Genomic DNA, 18,685 nt, shown 5'->3' with positions numbered 1-18,685 from the left:
TAGCAGCTACTCTCAATGCTATCTGTTCTACCTTTCTATTTATGATGTCACTACCTACCCTGCTTTAGAGGAATACTAATACTTTAGGGGATACTTTGGAGGATCACGACTAGACTATTGCATTAACAGCAACAGTTACTGAAATAACCTGAATTGGTGAAGAGAAAGGGTATGGCAATTGTGATTAGTTTTTCTTTCACCAGGCAAGGTGCTACATCTTGCTTGCACTGAATGCCATGGACTTAATTTCAAAAACTAAGCATCTGTAACTTCTGCTACTATTGACTATAGCATTAGATGACAACTCTGAAAAAGAGATTTAATAAAAACAACAAATCCAGGTGGGAATTGACTTGGAGTCTCAAAGCTGACTGCTAAGTCTCCTTCTATAAATGCTTTCATATGTAATTGTATATTTGTATACTATTGCTCCATGGACCATAAGCTGAAACAAAATCTTGTTGCAAAATGATTTCTATCTCTTTCAAGAGTCAGTTCTAGAGCTCTTTTTCTACTTTTTCCTTTCCTATAGTGGTGAAGTTCCACTGAAAGCAGTGGAGCTGCTTATGATTTAGAGTGCCATGAGACAGTCAGCATTAGGAGGCAGAAGGCAGGTGGTTACAGAACCCTTCTACTTACTTGCCACTGAACTACAGATCCCTTTCTCTTTGTCTGATATGGATAATTGCTCTCTCATTTTTACAACGGAACAGAGTACACAGGTATTGTTTACAAATGTAACCACATTTTGAGAACTGACTGGAGAAATGATGCCAAAGCCACAATCATGAACAGCTCAGTGTTTGCTAAGATCACTGTGTTTCACAGGTACTTCCTGTGCAGACACCTTGGAAATAAGCTCTTTCCTGCTACAATACGTGGAAGATGATGGTGCTTTATAGGATGCAGAAAGACTTGGGGAACTGACCAAATGATTGTGCATCCAAATTGGAGAAAAGAAAGGCACTTGAACTGGCATTGCTGTCGTGCCAGAGGATTTAAAGATAGTGAAGAGAATTGTTGGTCTGTTTAGTGCACTGCAGGGACAAAGACACTCATGGTTATTAGAGGAATTTGTTTCTGGGCTTGCAGTCTCCCACAGTGTCTACTAAAGACTATCAGTTCAGAAAGGCAGCAATATTTTCTCCTTTTCCTTTACTTGCAAACTACAGTGCTTGTCATTAATCACCCTGACAGTATGAAAATGCAGCATTATTCTGTTAAGTATTTCTATGTTTTCTGATTTTTCACTGATCTACCACATCAAATGCTATAGGCAGAGACAAGGTATGCAGTTGTGTGTAGTGAAAAAAAGAAAAAAGAAAAATGCTTCAAGCAATCATAATGAAAATATTTGAGCCTGGGGTATCTGTACTGGACCTTTATGGTTTTTAACTTCATTTTCTTGATGATATTATTGATTTTATTTGACTAGCGTAATGGCTTTTAAAATTAGTATTCATTGCAAGATGCTAGTCAGACTTACATCTGTTTAGGAAAACCATGACTATTTTTTCCATGATATAAAAGGCTGGATGGTAAATTCTTAATCCCACCATTTCTACACTGAAATCAGAGGGGATAACAGAAATAAGTCAGTAAGTATGGAAGAGCCTTAAAAAGTCCAGAGAAAAAAATTCATGGAACAGTAGGTGTCTGTACCACATTTTTGTGCTACATGAAGGCCTGTGAACCTGAGTGGAAAAGAACAACTCAGTGATTCCCCAGATTTATGTTTCATCTGGGTTTCCAGCTAGTCAGAGGGCACTTTGTATGCTGACAGAAAGAAAAAACTATGCTGGAAAGATGGAAAAAGGACTTTTCCTGTTAGCCAGTCCTGCACAGCACTGGGAAAACAGCAAAGCCACTGGGCAGCCCCAGCCCCATGGGTGCAGTGCTCAGGGGAGAGCAGGGAGGGAAAAAAAGGAGAAAAAACAGGACCTCCCCCCCCCCCCCAAAAAAAAAAAAGCAAATAACTTCCAAATGCTTTGTTATTTCTAACATCTGTCACAGCTTCTCACTTCAGCCCCTCTGTATGATCATAAAGGTGGCACTTGAAGGAAGTGGTGCTTTTGTGAGTACAGGGTTAGGATAGAGTTTAAGGTTCACTTTTTGGCAAATCAGAATATTTGTATCCAACCTTTAAAAATCATCTGAGTATCACAGCTCTTCCTGTCTTATTTATGAACTGACAGTAATATACTTTTTTAGGACGTTTTGAGTTGATTTAGCCAGATTTATGAGGAAAAGTAAAGAGGCTTATAGGACTAGATATGGAATTAGGAACTATTTAATACATAAGACAGCTCCTATTACTGCTTACGGTTTCTTTGCATGTTATCATTAACCATAGGACATCTGAGTACAAGTGTCTTATGCACAGCCAGAAAACACTTCTGAAGGTTTTGTCAGAGAGTAGTCAGGAGAGAATCTCATGGATCATGGAAAAGCAATGTGTGGCCCTACAATACCCCAACTTCAAACTTTAATTGCAGAATAACTACCATTTAAGAAGATATAATATGCATAAACTTACAAAAGGGAAGAGTCCATCTTTGAAAAACCAAAATATTCAACAACTGTCTTGATGATTTTTAGAAAATTCTGCTATGTAGTAAAATCTGCAAATTAATTTGACTGATTATTTCTTAGTTCTACACAGAAAGCAATCACAATTACTGCATTTTATATGCTATAATAATATAGTCAGTCTATATTAAACACTGACGAATGTTAATAGATATTTCTGCAAAAGATTAATAATTAAACAATTAAACATTTTTTTCAGACTACATCCCTAAACTATTAATCTCCTGAGTCAATGAGTTCAGACTCTTTACTGCTTTAGAACACAATGATGATTCTGGAAGTGGAGATTTACTATTTTTGTCAGCATCCTATTTTCAGACATCCTTTTTAAAAATCAAAGTGACAATTTTATCATATTGAAAACATTAAAAGAACCTAGATTTTGGCATACAGTCCTGAGATAATGGATGAAATCTGAGACAGCTACTGAATAAATACTAAATATGTGAATCCTAGTAATTGGAATTCTTTAAAACACACTTGTTCCTAAACAGCTATTGAAACTGAGCTCACATTGTTGGTTTTTTTCTTCTTCTTTCTGAGAATAAAACAGACGCATTTATTTCCACTATGGGGGATATATGCTACAAATTATTGGTTTTATGGATATTTAAAAAATATTTAGAATGATCTCAGCTACATTTTCCTTATACTTTGCTTTTCTTTAACTATGCTAACAGACAAAGCATACAACTATTGATAGCCTATTTTTTTCTTCAGTGTATTCTCTCATTTTGTTTGTAGAAAATTCAGTTTCACATTACCATATCACTTCTTAGTCCATATGATTTCTATCTCAAAAGATGTAAGACTACCATGAGATACACAGTGATGAACTCATAGGATCTGACACCTCTCATGCATGTATCTCTGGGCATGTAGGAGTATCCCACTCAAAATAATATCATCAGAACACAAGGCAAGAAATCAGTTCAAGTTATGATTACTGCAGAAGAGAAAATGGAACAGGCAAAATGAAAACTCTCCCCCTCGTGACAAGGAAGCAGCACAAGCCTTCCTTAGGTACCTTTCTTAGGTATTAAACATCTGTGTCCAAAGTTCTGATCTGAACTAAAGGAATAATGTGTCTGATACATCAGTTAATGGCATCCTCTTACCCGGGAAGATGAGTGCTCTAAAGCCCTATACCTCGAGACTAAGCTGGCAAAACCACTTAGAAAGCTAAGCTTTATGGCACCCAAGAGCTATGCATGTACGTGTTTTAACCTAAAACCACTAAACTTCAAGTTCTGCAGAATAAAGTGCTGCGTCTGTCAATAAAACCTGGACCACAATCCTTAAGAAGATTAAGTTTCTTTACCCTTCCTTTCTCAAAATGGTTCCAAATACAACGGCAATGTCTCTCAATCTGAGAGCAAAATGAGAATGGAGCGACTAAAAGCACTTTCATACATGCATGCAACTACACACACAAACGTACAGAGGATTCAACCTATAGTAATACATGTTATACTTAGGAAGGAAAATTTATGGCCAGGAAAAACAGTTCTGCAGCCAGACATAGCACTTTACAATAATAGCTAATAAAAACTGTAGAAGGAAGCTCTTTGTTTAATAGTGATAAAGGAAAATCAAACAGCATCACTTTTAGAATTTTATTAACTAGAAATGACAATAAAGAGTTTGAATGTTTGAAAAAACACTGTGAGTAAAATGATGAAGGATAAGACTTAGAAGGCATTTCTGAAAATCTGCATAGTTAGAAATGATATTCACAGGTTATTTTGGGATATTTTGGGTTGTTGAGAAGCAGGTGCTTGCTTTTCTGAAACTTTTTAAATCTTTAGCAGTTCACGAAATCCTAGTCCTTTGCCAGATAAGATGGACAGACACCTCAGGACCACAGAACAATAACCTCTGATTATTGACGTATTCCAGAGGTCTATATCAAGCAGGTTCTAGAGAGAGACTGCAGGAAATCTTACTGATGAATGCATGAGACTTCAGAAGTCTTAAAAGGAGGATACTTATATCAGAAGGTCCTGATTTCTTTGCAGAATTTTCCACCAGATGCAGTACCTCCTACCATTCAAATAAGCATTATGGATTTTCTTGGTGAGAATGACATCAGAGTTCTATAAGAATAAAACTGCATGAAGTCTGAAAAATATAGTGAACCTATAAAGAAAGGAGAAGGACCAGCAGGGCCCCCCCTGCCCTTTGTGCTTATAGGTATGATTGAAGAGGGTGAAATCCTAAAAGTAGATCAGGGCAAGTCGAGGATTATGTCACAGAACTCAACCTCTACAAGTCTTTCCCACAAGCCAGGCTGCACCTCAGGACACTGAGACAGTAAAGGCTTTACAGCACAGGATTCCACTGGCTTTCTGGGCTGCAAGTGCATGTTGTCTGCTCCTATCTAATTTTTCATCTACCAACATCCCTGACTCCTCCACAGGTTTGTTCTAAAGTCCTCATCACCCATCAGGGTAAAATCAGTGGTGGAAGAGTAAATATGCTTACTTGTAGATCTGCCATTTAGAGGGAGCTAGAGGGGGCTGAGCCAACAGAAACCCCATGATATTCATCAAGAAATGCAAATCCAGCACCTGTGAAGGAGGTACCCCTTGCAAGAATATAGTTTGAAAACTGGTTGGCTGGGAAGTGGCTCTTCAAAATAGGATCTGGGATCCTGTGGGCAGCAAGTGGGACATAAGCCAGCAGTGTGCCTTGTTAGCCAAAATAACCAAGTGTATCCTGGGCTGCATTGGTAGCAGCACAGCCAGCAGACTGAGAGCAAATACTATCCTTCCTCACTCAGGTCTCATTGGGCCACATCTAGAACACTGTGTCCAATTTTGGACTGGTCAAAACAGGACCTTAACAAACTGGAGTGAATTCAGCAGGACTGGGGCTGAATGAGCCCTGGGGCACTATGAGATTCTGTGAGGAGGTCATTGAAGAGGTTCAGTCGGGCTCTTCCCAGGGGTGCACAGTGTGAGGATGAAAGACAACATGCATAAAAGGAAATTAGAGGTTTAGACTAGATACAAAGAAAAAAAAAATGCACCATGAGGACAGTCAAGCTGTGGAACTGGTTCCCAAGAGGTTGGACAGTCTCTGTTGCTGAAGGTCTTTAAGACCTGTCTGGCTAAAATGACCTGTCTGGCTAAAATAACCTGGTCTACTAGTGTTGACCACGTTTTGTGCAGAATGTTAGATTGGGAGAGTTCCTGAGGGTCCTTCCAACCTGAATTATTCTGTGATTCTATGACACTTATTAAGGAAATGAAAACTCTCTAAGTCACCAAAGCTAGATCTAACACTGAACTCTGACCAGTCACTCAGGACAAAGGGAAAATAAGGGAGCAAGGTGTAATCACAAAGAGGTAAGTTGCTAAAAGGGATTCTAGTGATTTTTTTATGACTAGCAGGCTAAGCAAATAAAACCTAAGGAAATGAAACTTCAGTGATTATATTGTCCATCACTCATTTCCAGGAATAAATTATCTAGCCTTTTAGACAATTTCAGCCAAATCTGAGAGGGAAGTCTCAGAGGTAATTGTGCTGTTATAGGATTTTGAAAAATTGGTTGCTGAAGAGAAGAAAGAACATTTTGCTTGTTTTAATACTCCAAAAAAGAGAAGCAGAGGGTCCCTGAGTTCTGTTTTGATTGGCAACTGTATTCCAGCCATCCAGCTAATGCAAAATATAGGTATGGTTTTCATTCTATGGGAATTATATGTGAATTTTTTTACTTTATTGTTTTTCAATCTTGGCACCCCTCCTCTTTTTAATTTTCTTGCTATCATACAAGACTTGTGGACAGAAAGAATAAATCAGATCATCTGACTAGAATTGAGGCTACACAATCTTACAGTGTTATCCTTATGTTGTCCTAATAGATAGAGAATTGCCTCAAGGTCTTAATGGAATTATTACTAAACTCAATTTTCCTGAGTGATATCAGACTTAATGATATAGGAGAGCAGCAAAATAATTGTCACTCATTTTATTTTAGTGTAACTGTTGAAAGAACATTTTCAACCTCTTGAATTAATCCCTCTTTTACTGGAAAAGGAACTAGATGCTTAAAATAATCACCAGTCAGAAGAAATATCTAGAAATGAAAGTCTAATCTAGAAGGAAACTACATATTCCAGGAAGAGACAAAGAATATCACATCAGAAAGAACTACTTGCAATGGATCAATGGCATAGCCTCCTGCAGAAGCCCAGAGGATAAGGGGTTAATGTGAGTGTCTCAAACACTGACAGCCAGATGGCCATGAAGCCAACCAAGGGTTGTTGGTGAGAACACACTGTGAGAAAGAACAGCATGTGGCTGAAGAAGGGGCCAGACAGAGGTAGGACTTTTCTGGGACAAATATCCTTGTTCTGGCTCCTGGAGATAGGAACAACACAGTAACAGGGCAAGTACAGGAATGAGGTTGAGAAGAGGGCACAGACTGTTGGCCAAAAGCCAGCCCAGTAGTCTTCATTCCTCAATCAAGACTCCTTAAGTCCCCCACAAACTCTCTGCCCCGTTTTCAGAGAGGTCTAGAAGAACAAACTGCACATGATAACTAACTTGCATAGAAAGCAAGAAACTTAGCTCCAGGGTCGTGAAAACTTAGTTTTAAAAAGGTGCCTCCACAAAGCGTGGGTGGTGCTCACCCCACCAGCTGGATCCATGTGGCCCTTTCTCTCTTTATCTCTTTCTCTTTTTTCTCTCATTTTCTCTCTTTCTTTCCTTCTCTCTCTTTTTTCTCTCTCCTCCTCTTAAATTTCTCTCTCTCTCTCCTCCTTCACCCCACCCCTTAATCAAAATCCACCACTATATACTCATATTATGACAGACTTATACCAATTTTGATCAGGTGTATAATTACAATTTAGTAATAAAACTTCGTAAGTCTTTATGGCCTATCTGACTTTTGTTGTTCCTTTTTGAAAATGGCCTCTATAAATCTAGGGTACTCCCTTCCTGTTAAGGATGGGATGCCACAGTCCCCCCAAAATAACAGTAAATAGAAAACAGGTATTTTGCTTACTTTTACAAAAAAATCCTGTAATACTCTGCTTCAATTTAAGAACAAAGCTTTTTTTCTGTGTTAAGCAATATTTGTGGTTCCACAGATAAATAAAAATAAATAAATACAAGGCCAAATTAATCTCAAGAGTCAAAATTTTTGGGAGCAGAAACTACTCTATTAATGTACAGTGTACCTACTGCTATAAGAATTAGACAAAGCAAACAGTTTTTGTCAGTTCAATTGCCATAACATTTTGGATCACACCAGAAGTATTGCCTGGCTTTCACCAAAATCACCTCAAATATGGACTTGCCCATAAAGAAAAGAAAACTTGAAAGCTGACCACCTCTATTGAATTACTGAAGGTCACCAGGACAGAAGGCTGAACCTTGTAATCTCAAAACTATTAGCACCAAGGTCTATGACTAACACAAAACTTGCTGCTTTCTAATCCAAAGTGTCTTTGTCTCTTTGGCACATAAGGGTATATTTAATAAAAGAAAAAAAGTTGCTTTCAAATTGCCTTGGAGGAAGAAAGCAAAAATTATATTTATTAGATGATAGCAACAACATGTACAGAGCTGAGAAACAACAGTGATGAAAACTATGAAACAGGAAACTGTAACTGCTGACTTTAGCTACAGATGTTAAAAGATTAGGCTCCCTCTACTGTCAAAAATGCTTTCCCGGGAGGTACTTACAAGGACGGTGTACTGCACCATGGCAACTAGAGAGCAGCAATTCCTTAAAAAGCTTCAAGGGAATTCTGCAAAGGAGCTCACCTTAATACATTGGACCTAATGGCAGCTCCTGCAACCTCATCCTTCATCCAGTGCACAGCTGACCCAGCTAAATATTCATCCATCTAAAATATTCTGGCACAGCACAATGTGAAAGTATACCTTATTTGTCAACACTTGCAGAAGGTAATAGAAGTCATTTCAAATAAAGTTACAGACCTGAGGATATCCCGCAGTTCTCTTAGGCCATATCTACATGGATGGACGCAGCTAAGCATGAATGAGCTCTGCCTGTGCTTTGAGATGGTTGGCTATAAATCAGGACTATCTGTGAAGTTATAGAGATGCACTAACATAGCATTGGCCCTAAAGCAAGTATACCCTTCATTCCAGCTGTGTCTCATAGCTTATGACACTGACCACGATGTCATATTTTCTTTTGTATCTGACATGAAGGCCCAAGACAGTTCATATCCAGATGGCTCAGAGTCTGTTTGCTTCTGCCTGTATTTGTCTTCATATATATTTGCATTCCCATAGTTATACAGCCCACATATTCATGACTAAGCCATAACATTTCCCAGATACTTCAGTGAAAATCTTTTCATTTGTACAGCAGAAAAAGGCACTATAATAATTCCTGTATTAATGTGGAACAGTTTTGTCACTGAGCATTTTACAGTAAAGTTATGCTTTATTATGCTTATCCAATGTTATGCTTTATTCTATATTCTGTGCTAATAGTCAGGCTTGAAGGTTGGTGATTTAAAAACATACAAGATTCTTTTTCAGCTGAAACACTTTCACAGCATAAACACATGCAAGATTATCTCCCCTACTTATTAAAAGAAATTCTGAATTAGTTGTTTTCACCTCATTTTACAATACAGGCACCTTCAATTCCCTTATCAAGAATTTTCTGGTTTAAACTCCTTAATTACCCTATCACACTGATTTAATAAACATAGCTCTTTCCCCAAATCTGTAGTGTTATTTCTCATCCGGCCTCAAATTTGCCATTTAAGTTTAACAAATGATTTTAGATTTCACTTGTAGCTGTTCCATTTAGAAGATGATCTTATATATAGTGCCTCATGAAAAGAGACATTTTAATGGCCATATATAAGGTAAAAATATTTTCCAGCTTTTGCTATAAATTTAGTCTTTTAAGTTATAAAATAGGCCACAAAATATTTCTATGTATTTTGAGTTTCTTTACATTATAAATATTGACAGAAAGCCCAATTTAGACTGCCTATAATAAAAGTCTATAATAAAATATTTATATGTTATGTTACACCTGATTGCTATACATTATTTTATACTTACTTGCAAGCAATTAAATAACCAATGAAATTTACGAATACATTAACTTGATAGTGGGATATTATGGGGGCAAATTAAGTGGCAAATCTGTTGCAAGAATTTGATTATAAAACAACTGCTATGGAGAGCATTTCTGTACAGTAAGCAGGATATGGAAATAAATTAACAACTAATGCTGGCTGTAAGCATTATAAGCTGCCCTTTTCAAAATCTAAATGAACAATTTGAGTCACTGTAAAAAAAAGCAAGAAGAAACACCCCTACCCTGCATGTAACTAAGGCATAGTAGCTATTTTGAGATTAACATTAGAAAGGAAATAATTTTCTTCTCTCATTGGGGATGAACTAATCTGTTCTGGTTTTCATTTTCACCTTGAATCCTGAGCCAAGGGTAATTCTAATAACAAGACTTAAAACCTCAACAGAAATATGTTAGCAGATATTTTTTCGTAAGAGAACAGCCACTATTTCTCACTTTCCCTTAAAATACCTATGCCTTCCACTAGTTGCTTTTCTCCCTGTACTGAAACAAAGCCAGCTAACATTCATTTCTGTCATTCACTTTGTCAGAGTAAAAGCAAGTACAAAGAAATGCTGACTGGGCTTAGTGAAAGAGATATATAACAACACGCTTAGATATAAATGAAACTGCATTGTTTTGTTGTAATTTCTAGTTTAAGATTAATCTCCCCTAATTTTATCTATCTAAAATTAATGTCTCTAGTCTTATCTTGTCTGGTCTCCCTGAAGACTCAGTGGACACACTACATATAGTGCAACAGTTACCTGTGAAAGAATTGCATGGCAGTATTTAATTGAGAAAGAATGTAGACAAGTACTGTAAAATAGATAACTAAAACTTGGATAGCTAAAGATAGGTCACATGACTTGTATCTTCAATGACTTCACGTTTGCAGAGCATTGTTGGTGCCACAGATGGAAACTGGAAATCCCCAACTGAGAAACTCTGGGAAGGAAAATATGAATAGCCTAAACAGCTCCCTAAGGCAGCTAATTAAAATTAAAGAGTGACCTGCAATAATTCTAGTATTCTGTGTTCCTTAAGATAGTTATGACAGTAAGGCTACAAAACCATTTTCTTAGAGGTTCTAAATGTGTTTGTTTTATCTTTTGGTTTCAGTTTGGATGGTTTTCAAGGTTAAATAGTTGTATAATGAACAGTCACAAGGGGATTCAGAACTAAGCATGGTTTTATAGTGGAATGTTAATGAGAAATCTATACAAGATTGGCATGGGATGAGTGAGAGAGTTGGGCTGCTCTGAAGTAAGAGGTTGAGGACATGAAAGAAGGGTTGAGGTATCTAAATGTTTCTGGAAATCTATATTCAATAAAATAATTTCCTCACTATTTTAACACCTGGGTTTGCACTTGTTAGTTGCTTACAGATACTACTCCAAGAAAATATACTATGAAAAGGTGTCTATACTCTTAGTACATCACTTGGGCTGAATGCAGATGTCTTGATATTATATCTCTATAATTTCTACTAAGCAAGAAGAGCACAGAAGCTGGATCTGATTCAGATACCACAGACAGGCATGTCCTCAAGACTTGCTGGTTCTGCAGTAATTCAGAACATAGGCAGGTTACTTATATTTGAAAAATTCACGTATCTCAATTCTTTTTTCTAATACCTTTATCCACGGATCTGATTAGTTCTCAACAGAATATATCAGTAAGGGATTATGACATCTGCTACTATGTGGTCTTAGAAATATTATTTCTCTGACAATGAATCAATTCTTTATGTATAATAAATTTTTTTTCCTTAGGCCTTACCAGGCTAATCAACAGCTAATTTAAGGTTACTCAGAAAAAGTTGACAGTTGTACTGTTATCCAAAAATCAAACTAATTCTTAATATAAGCCTATTAACTAGTTCTTTATTGTTTGCTCTTGTTACTATAAAAATTGCTAGTTGTTTGTGAATTTTATAAAGTGGTCAATGTATTTTTATTATCATTTTTATGGATTTGCTATCTTTTCTGATATTAGATTGGTATATCACTTTTTCTGCTTTTCAGAATTATCAAGAAACACTTTCTAAAGATATCTGGTACCAACTTTACCACATTCTCTCACAACATTTCATTTTCAGTGGAATTGAGATTAATTAGATGTGCATTAATATAGTCTATAATGTATGCCCTGGAAGATAATTCTTAAATAAGACATGAAAAAAGCAAAAATTAGTTGCCTGACATTAATATGAGAGATCCATTAGAATTTTAATTCATTATCAAGAAACAGATTCAAAAATATTCAAGGTCTACAATATCTGTAAAATTTTAGTATTTTGCTTTTGAATTATATTCGTTTGAGTATTTTTATAATTTTTCTGCCTTGTGTTTCTTCCTTTTTTTTTCTTACTTTTTTTTTTCCTTTTTTTTATTCTCATTTGCAATTCCTATCAAAATATTTTAAGTTAACATCTATTCTTTAAAACCTTCTTGCACTTCATTGATTCAGTGATTTCTGGCAGTTTTAGGAGGATTATTTTTAGGCAGCTCTTGTTCACAGAAGCCAGACTTAGGCATAAATATCCTGGGAAGACAATATCCTGAAAAGACAAACAAGAGCTTCCACCAGTGGTATGCTGATAAGATAAAAAGTTATATAAGACAGTAATTTAAAAGTCTATCTTCTATTGTGGTTCTTTTTCCCAAAAATTATATGTTCTCATTTAAGATACATAGGGACCGGGTGTTAATGTCACTTCCTACACAATCATGACTAATACAAAAACCCAGTATCTAAAGCTGCTGGAAAGAAGGAAGAGTATTGTGAAATTCTGGTACAAGGACAGGAAAAAGCTACGACATCTGAATGGCTGTTCTTCCTGGCACTGAAACTTTACCTTTCAAAATTCAGATTCCATTGTCTTAATACAACTGTTGGAAAAGATAACATAAAAATTTAGTATCAAGCAAAGATTGAAGTTATAAATTAAATCATAAATTGTGCTTTAGCTCACAAAAGACAAATCATGCCACTGCTGTTTCCTGGAGTTTGCTTTGCACTCATGAAACTGAAACCAAGGAAACAAATTCCATTTGGTGTAGGATGATGCCACTCCCATTTACCTGTTGGAAACACAATGAGTTATCATGTTCTGAAATTAATTGGAACAGAAAAGGAAGTCACATCTGTCAAAGAACCGTGCTTAGATATAGGTTTGACTCAAAAATTTAGTAAGTGGAGAATAGTGTTTCACTGTGTTCGTGAAAGAGTAAAAATTTGCATTCATCCTAGGTTTCTAAAGCCACTGGAAGAATACTCTAGGATTACTGTGGCATTTTTGCTTAATTTTTTTAATGAAATATTGCCTGTTATCTTACAGTAAGTACAATACAAACTGTTATTTAAATATAGGAAACATGCTAAAGTAACCATGTGAAATAAGGTTTTCAAATACTGTAGAAGAACTGCACTTGTAAAGCTATTTGAGTGCTTACCATTCATAGTGTATTTCTGTCAAACTGGTGCAGGCTCTGCTATAAAGCAAACTGAAAATCTATTTTTATTTCTAATCAAAGGGAACTCACTCTAGAGTTAATTACAAAGTATCTAGATATGGATCAGGACTTCTAGGAAATCAATTTCACACAAAAGTATGCAACGTGAAGGTTTCTAATGGCTTCTATGAGATTTAGAGTATGCTCTCTGCTAGTAATGACAGTGGTAAGGAAAGTTGCTTTGTTCTCCCATCTGCCATGGTGATAGTTGACTTTTTATTTATTTAAATAATAATTTCCATGTTATTAAAAGCCTTTGATTTCATAAAACCAATATGCAGAAATGATCATAGCTACAGTATATTTGTTTCTGGTACCTTTCAAACAGAGAATATCACATTCACTTAGACACGCTCCCTTGAAAGCAAGACAGCTCCAATAATTCCAAAACTGTCCTTAAGCATCATCATCAATAGCATGTCTCATAAACACAGATTCACCCATGTCTCAAGGGCAGAGTTACACTGATATTTTCACTCCTTACAGACACAAACTGCTGGAAGTAAAATCCTAAAGGCCATATTGTCCTCCTTCACCTCATCCCTTGGATTCATGTGCAGTCCAAATGCACCTCACAAAACAGCAGAAGCTGTAGGGATCATCTACAGTTCAAACAAAATCTCTTAAACAGTTACCCAATAAGACTGACACCAAACCCAAAAGATTTAGAAGAAAAAGAAAGGTGAGTGAATCAGATAGCAGTCAAGCTTATCATCACCTTGAGGTGCTGTCCATCATACTCAAAACGGGTAAGTCACCCAGCCAAAAGACAGCTGGACAGTAATCATACTTTACAATTCTCTAGTGCCTTTATCTGATGACCTCAAAATACTAATTCATTTCGCCTCATGAATCTTCTGCTGCTGGCTAAATACCATTATAGCCCAAATAACAAATAATTGAGTGTTAGTGATGATAGTACAAACTTTCAGCTAACAGTAAATTGCTGTCCTTGCTATGCACCAGTGGCAGAAAATGCTATGAGGAGATTCCAAAGGTTTCTCAGAGACTGGTATACTAAAACAGTAACAGGCTGGGCAAAGCCAGTCTCTAGGGAAAGGAGATTCCAAAGGTTTCTCAGAGCTTGGGGTACCAAACCAGTAAGACTTGGGGAAAAGCCAGCCTCTGGGAGAAGCACAACACCAAATGTCTCCTGGTCTTATTATCTGTGTGAGCAGATTTTCTTCAATCTCTTTTCTAACTTATCCTTCATTTTTGTACATGGCATCGTGACCAACAAAGATTTTTCTTACCACACCAGAATAAGACTTGCTATTTGAAAAAAACAAAATCAACTAAACAACAGGCATAGAAGAAGAATTTGTAAACCTTACCAGATTATAAATCTGTCTCAGTTTCTTACACTTTAAATATTGAGACAAAGCAGAGATGACACAAAGATTACTGATTTAGATTTTTTACTATTAACCTCTCTGATTATTATTCTTTTTAAGCTTTACTCTCTTCTCCCTCCAGGAATCTAGAATCAAAGCTAGTGACTGGCTGACAATGGAAATAATATGACTGTAGAAATCTGCAAAGTGACAGCTGTTTACCAATATTTCTAAACAAAGAAGACATAAAAGTTACCAAAGATTGGATTGTAGAACAAAGTCAGTGCAGGCTAAACCCACATGAAGTATTTTTTTTCTTCCAGTTACTGCTTACACGTTTAGAATCATACCTCATTCTATCATAAATGCAATAATTGTGTATACATCAAGCTAATTTTTTGTATAATAATGACAAAGTTCTTAACAACATTTTCTTAGCTAAGTGATATTTCCAAACATATATGTAGTGCAAAAAGTGATATTCTATCAGATATCAATCTATTGTCTTTTGAGGTGGCACATCAAATAAAACTTTTAATGGCAAGTTTTAGGCATTGCCTGAAGAGCCAATTTTGTAAAATTCCTACGAATTGAAAGTTTCAATAAATGGAACTAGTGATATATATAATGATTTTCATTATCAGATTATTGTTGCTCATTCTCAGAAGAATTGTCAAAGAATTTTCCGTGGCAATTCAACAAATGCTTGAAACTATGACTTTTTATCTAAGGCAAAGTTATTTGTCAACTCTTAAATTCTTAAATTCATAATTCTTAAACTCATGCTGGAAAAAAGGTGTATCTCATAAATCATAGCAAGTAATGTATCACTGCCAGTAACATCTGATACAACATCTAAATAAAAAAAAAATTAGGAGGAACTATAAACCTATGTCTTTTACTGCACAATGCCAAAATTGGAACACATTGGTTACCTGCTACAGAGTACAAATAAGTTACTGGGGCACTAGCCTTTGCAGTGCTCCTAAACATGAACCATGCCAGAAATATTAGATAGGTTTGGCTATATTTAGTGTATGATTTCCAGATTACAACATCAGAACAATATACCAGTAGAAAAGAAAATTCTATGATATTGTAGAAGATGAAAGCTTTATGATAATTTTAATGTCTTTCTATACTTCTCTTGATTGTCCAGCTTTGCTGTATAAAGTGTAATGTAAATATTTATAAAAGGACGATGCTGAATTTAGAGCTGCTAACAATTCTAGCTATGCTCATTAGACCTAAAGTGAGAACTGCTCCTCAAACTCATAAATCCTCTTCAGTCAAAAGGGGTTTTACTCTAATGCAGGCATCACATATTCAAATTTTTAAATCAATAACAAAGGTACAAAGGACTAAATGCCTAAAACTATGTCAGGGTAAATGTACATCACTTATAATGATATAAGAATATTTGCAATATGATGTGAGATTGTGGTCCAATGCAAGTGATAGCTGGTCAAAATATTTTCAGTTTTACAAAAATGCCCACAAATTAAATTAAAATTCTATATAAATGCTCTACGCTTAGTTAGAAGAAACTATTGTTTGTGACTTTAAAACATACTCCCACAAAAAGAAGAAAAAAACCCAATCATCAACAGTAGGCGAAATACTAATGAAGGCCATCAGAAAGAGCAAGTTTTGTAAGTTACTTACGCCTGTCGGTCCCTGTACATCTGGTTAACTTTCTCCCATTCAAAATTAAGTTGAGTCAGCTTTTCTTGTATATTTTCTGCTTCCTTTGGTGTAACATTTTGCAAAGCCGGTGTCTTCTTGTTGTTAATAATTTCTACATGACCCTGCAGTCTCCCCAGGCTATCCTTAATGCTCTGTAACATCAAGATTTTAAAAAATAAAAACAAAACATCGCTTTTATAAATAACAAATAATTGTTCATAAGCAAAAGAAGGTAGTACAAAATACTAATTAAACAATAACATTGATAATAAGAGTAATTTTACAATAACCTGGTATAATAACTAAATGTCCATCCTTTCTTTGAAGACTGAAATATATCTGAGGAACGTGAGGAGGGGAAACAAAGTGCTATTGACTCAAAAGTTCTGCATGTCAGTATTTACATTTCCTGACCTTTCATTTCCCTTTACTTCCCAATTCAGAAACCATTCCTTGGAGCAATCACCAGGAAAGAAGCCTGAGCCCTGCAATCCCAGGTGGAGTCTGCTGAGGTACTGAGATGATTTTGTGGTGTGCAGTCTGATCACTGTGAGGAGTTGCAGAAGAACTGGGCAAGATGCAGGGTGAAAATCTTTAATACCGACACAAAAACAATGATCTGGCAAACCAAAAATATTGGCCATTAATTTCACTTGGTTGGCAAAAAGCATAAACTTGGTACAAAAATTACACTGCAAAATCTCATGTCCCTGGGACATGACAGTAAAGAAAAAAAGCATGTCCCTTGATGGTTTTTGGTTAAACTTGAAAAATAATGGGTTTCTTTTTCACTATCCAAGTCTCCTAGAATGAAATAAACAAATGTCTTGCAATCTATACAAGTGAATCAAAAGAAATGTAAGATAGACATTCAGCAAAGGAAATTTCACACTCATTGATTTAACTAAATCATAGCTTTAATATTTGGAGCTTTAGACATGGAATATCACAGAGCTTCAGCAACAATTTAGAAGGAAAAAAGAATCAAAAATCTATGTCTTTTAGTATAAAGTGAGTAACTTTTAATTTAAACAAATTAATCTTACATCTCCAAAAATCTCATTACTTTCATCTCCTCTCATTAAGGTCTTTTCTACATGCCCTTCTCTAAATATTTTTTAATTATTTATTTTTGAAGTATTTAATATTCTTTTAAAATTAAATATTATATATACAGCCAAGCTGTACTACTTACTGAGGAAGTGTTTTTAATTTTTAAAATTAATTAAAAAAAAAATACAGAACAGCTGCTTTCTGGATAAAAACAGACACTGAGAAAATATTTTGAAGATAAAATTCAGAGCATATTAAACTGAGTTATCCTAAATTCCTAAGTAACAGGTGTGTCATTGAACTTTTTTACCATGGCTTATATTTTAACCATCTGCCACTGTTTTCCTATCATTGTTCTGCTCCATTGCTTAGAAATGCTGATTTTTTTAGGTTGTTCATTCTTTTTTCCAGGTTTTAATCAAACAAAATAGTAATTTTCAATTTGTTCCAATTTACTGAACACTATCAAACCATTTTAAAACTGCATCAAACCATAATAATTTTGATTCTGGTTTTGAAGTGTTGCTCTACTAGTAACCTTCCATGTATAAAATGTAGTATAATCAAAGCTGCAGAGATATGTGTAGTTACTAGAAAGGAGTTGCTAATCTTAGAAAGTCATTTATAAACTGGACACATTTCATGGGCAGTTTGAACCAAACTGAAGCACTTCCCAGTCCACGAGTAGTGAGGCCTTCTCTCTCTCCTGCCTTTCTTTAACTCTTGGAGTCTAATACCTGCCTGCTGTAAATGCTGACTTGGATTCCAACCCTGCAATTCCTGCTTTTTTTCTTAATAAAGAAACTTTTATGATATCCATGTAGATTGTATTTATAATTTCCTCTTTGTTCAGCATTTATGAATTCTGATTCAACAAATGGGTTTAATTTTTTTTTTTTTTTAATAAACACACAATCCACACCATCTCATGGCTAGATAATAAATTCTACTATTCTACTGTAGTGACTTTGACTTAAAACCAGTTTTTTAGAACCATGGGTATGACAGAGTGTATTAGTGTATTACTGGTAGTACTAATAGGAAGCAACAGGGAAGTGGGGATACTTATCCAAATTGTTTTCTCCTCCAAACTGCTGGATAAATATTTTAAAAACCCGAAGAAATTAATAAAAAATCTGAATAACTCTTGAAGTGAAAAAATGTGGTTGTAATTTTTTAACTAATTAAAGTTATTACACTGCATTTATTATTTTGTAAAATACAGGACTTGAAGTCTTTACGTAAATGTGAAGGCAATGCATCGAAATAATTGCGTACAAAACCACCCCACAAAACAAAATAAAACATATTCTGTGTTCCTAAAGTTCCAGCACTATAATATGCTATTTGTGAGAAAAAAAGAAAAATACATTCCATAAAGCCCCATATGAATATTAAGTTGAATTTTTAGGTCTTGAGAAACG

At 35.5% G+C, this 18,685-nt stretch overlaps 1 protein-coding gene across 11 annotated transcripts in view; it reads right to left on the bottom strand.

Moving 5' to 3' along the window:
- Nucleotides 1-18,685, bottom strand: part of DMD (dystrophin) — a 1,181,561-nt gene that overhangs the window by 565,819 nt on the left and 597,057 nt on the right. For all 11 annotated transcript variants that reach the window (XM_042035506.1, XM_042035543.1, XM_042035536.1 and 8 more), the window contains one exon: nucleotides 16,188-16,360. In XM_042035506.1, the coding sequence (XP_041891440.1) occupies nucleotides 16,188-16,360 (173 nt within the window). The remainder of the gene's footprint in view (nucleotides 1-16,187; nucleotides 16,361-18,685) is intronic.

The sequence above is a fragment of the Corvus kubaryi genome, unplaced genomic scaffold (genome assembly GCF_017639235.1).
Source record: "Corvus kubaryi isolate FWS band 111438036 unplaced genomic scaffold, C.kubaryi_AGA036_p1.0 133, whole genome shotgun sequence".
NCBI lineage: Eukaryota > Metazoa > Chordata > Aves > Passeriformes > Corvidae > Corvus > Corvus kubaryi.
Note: the sequence above shows the minus strand (reverse complement) of the source record. Positions and strands in the feature narration are given on the sequence as shown.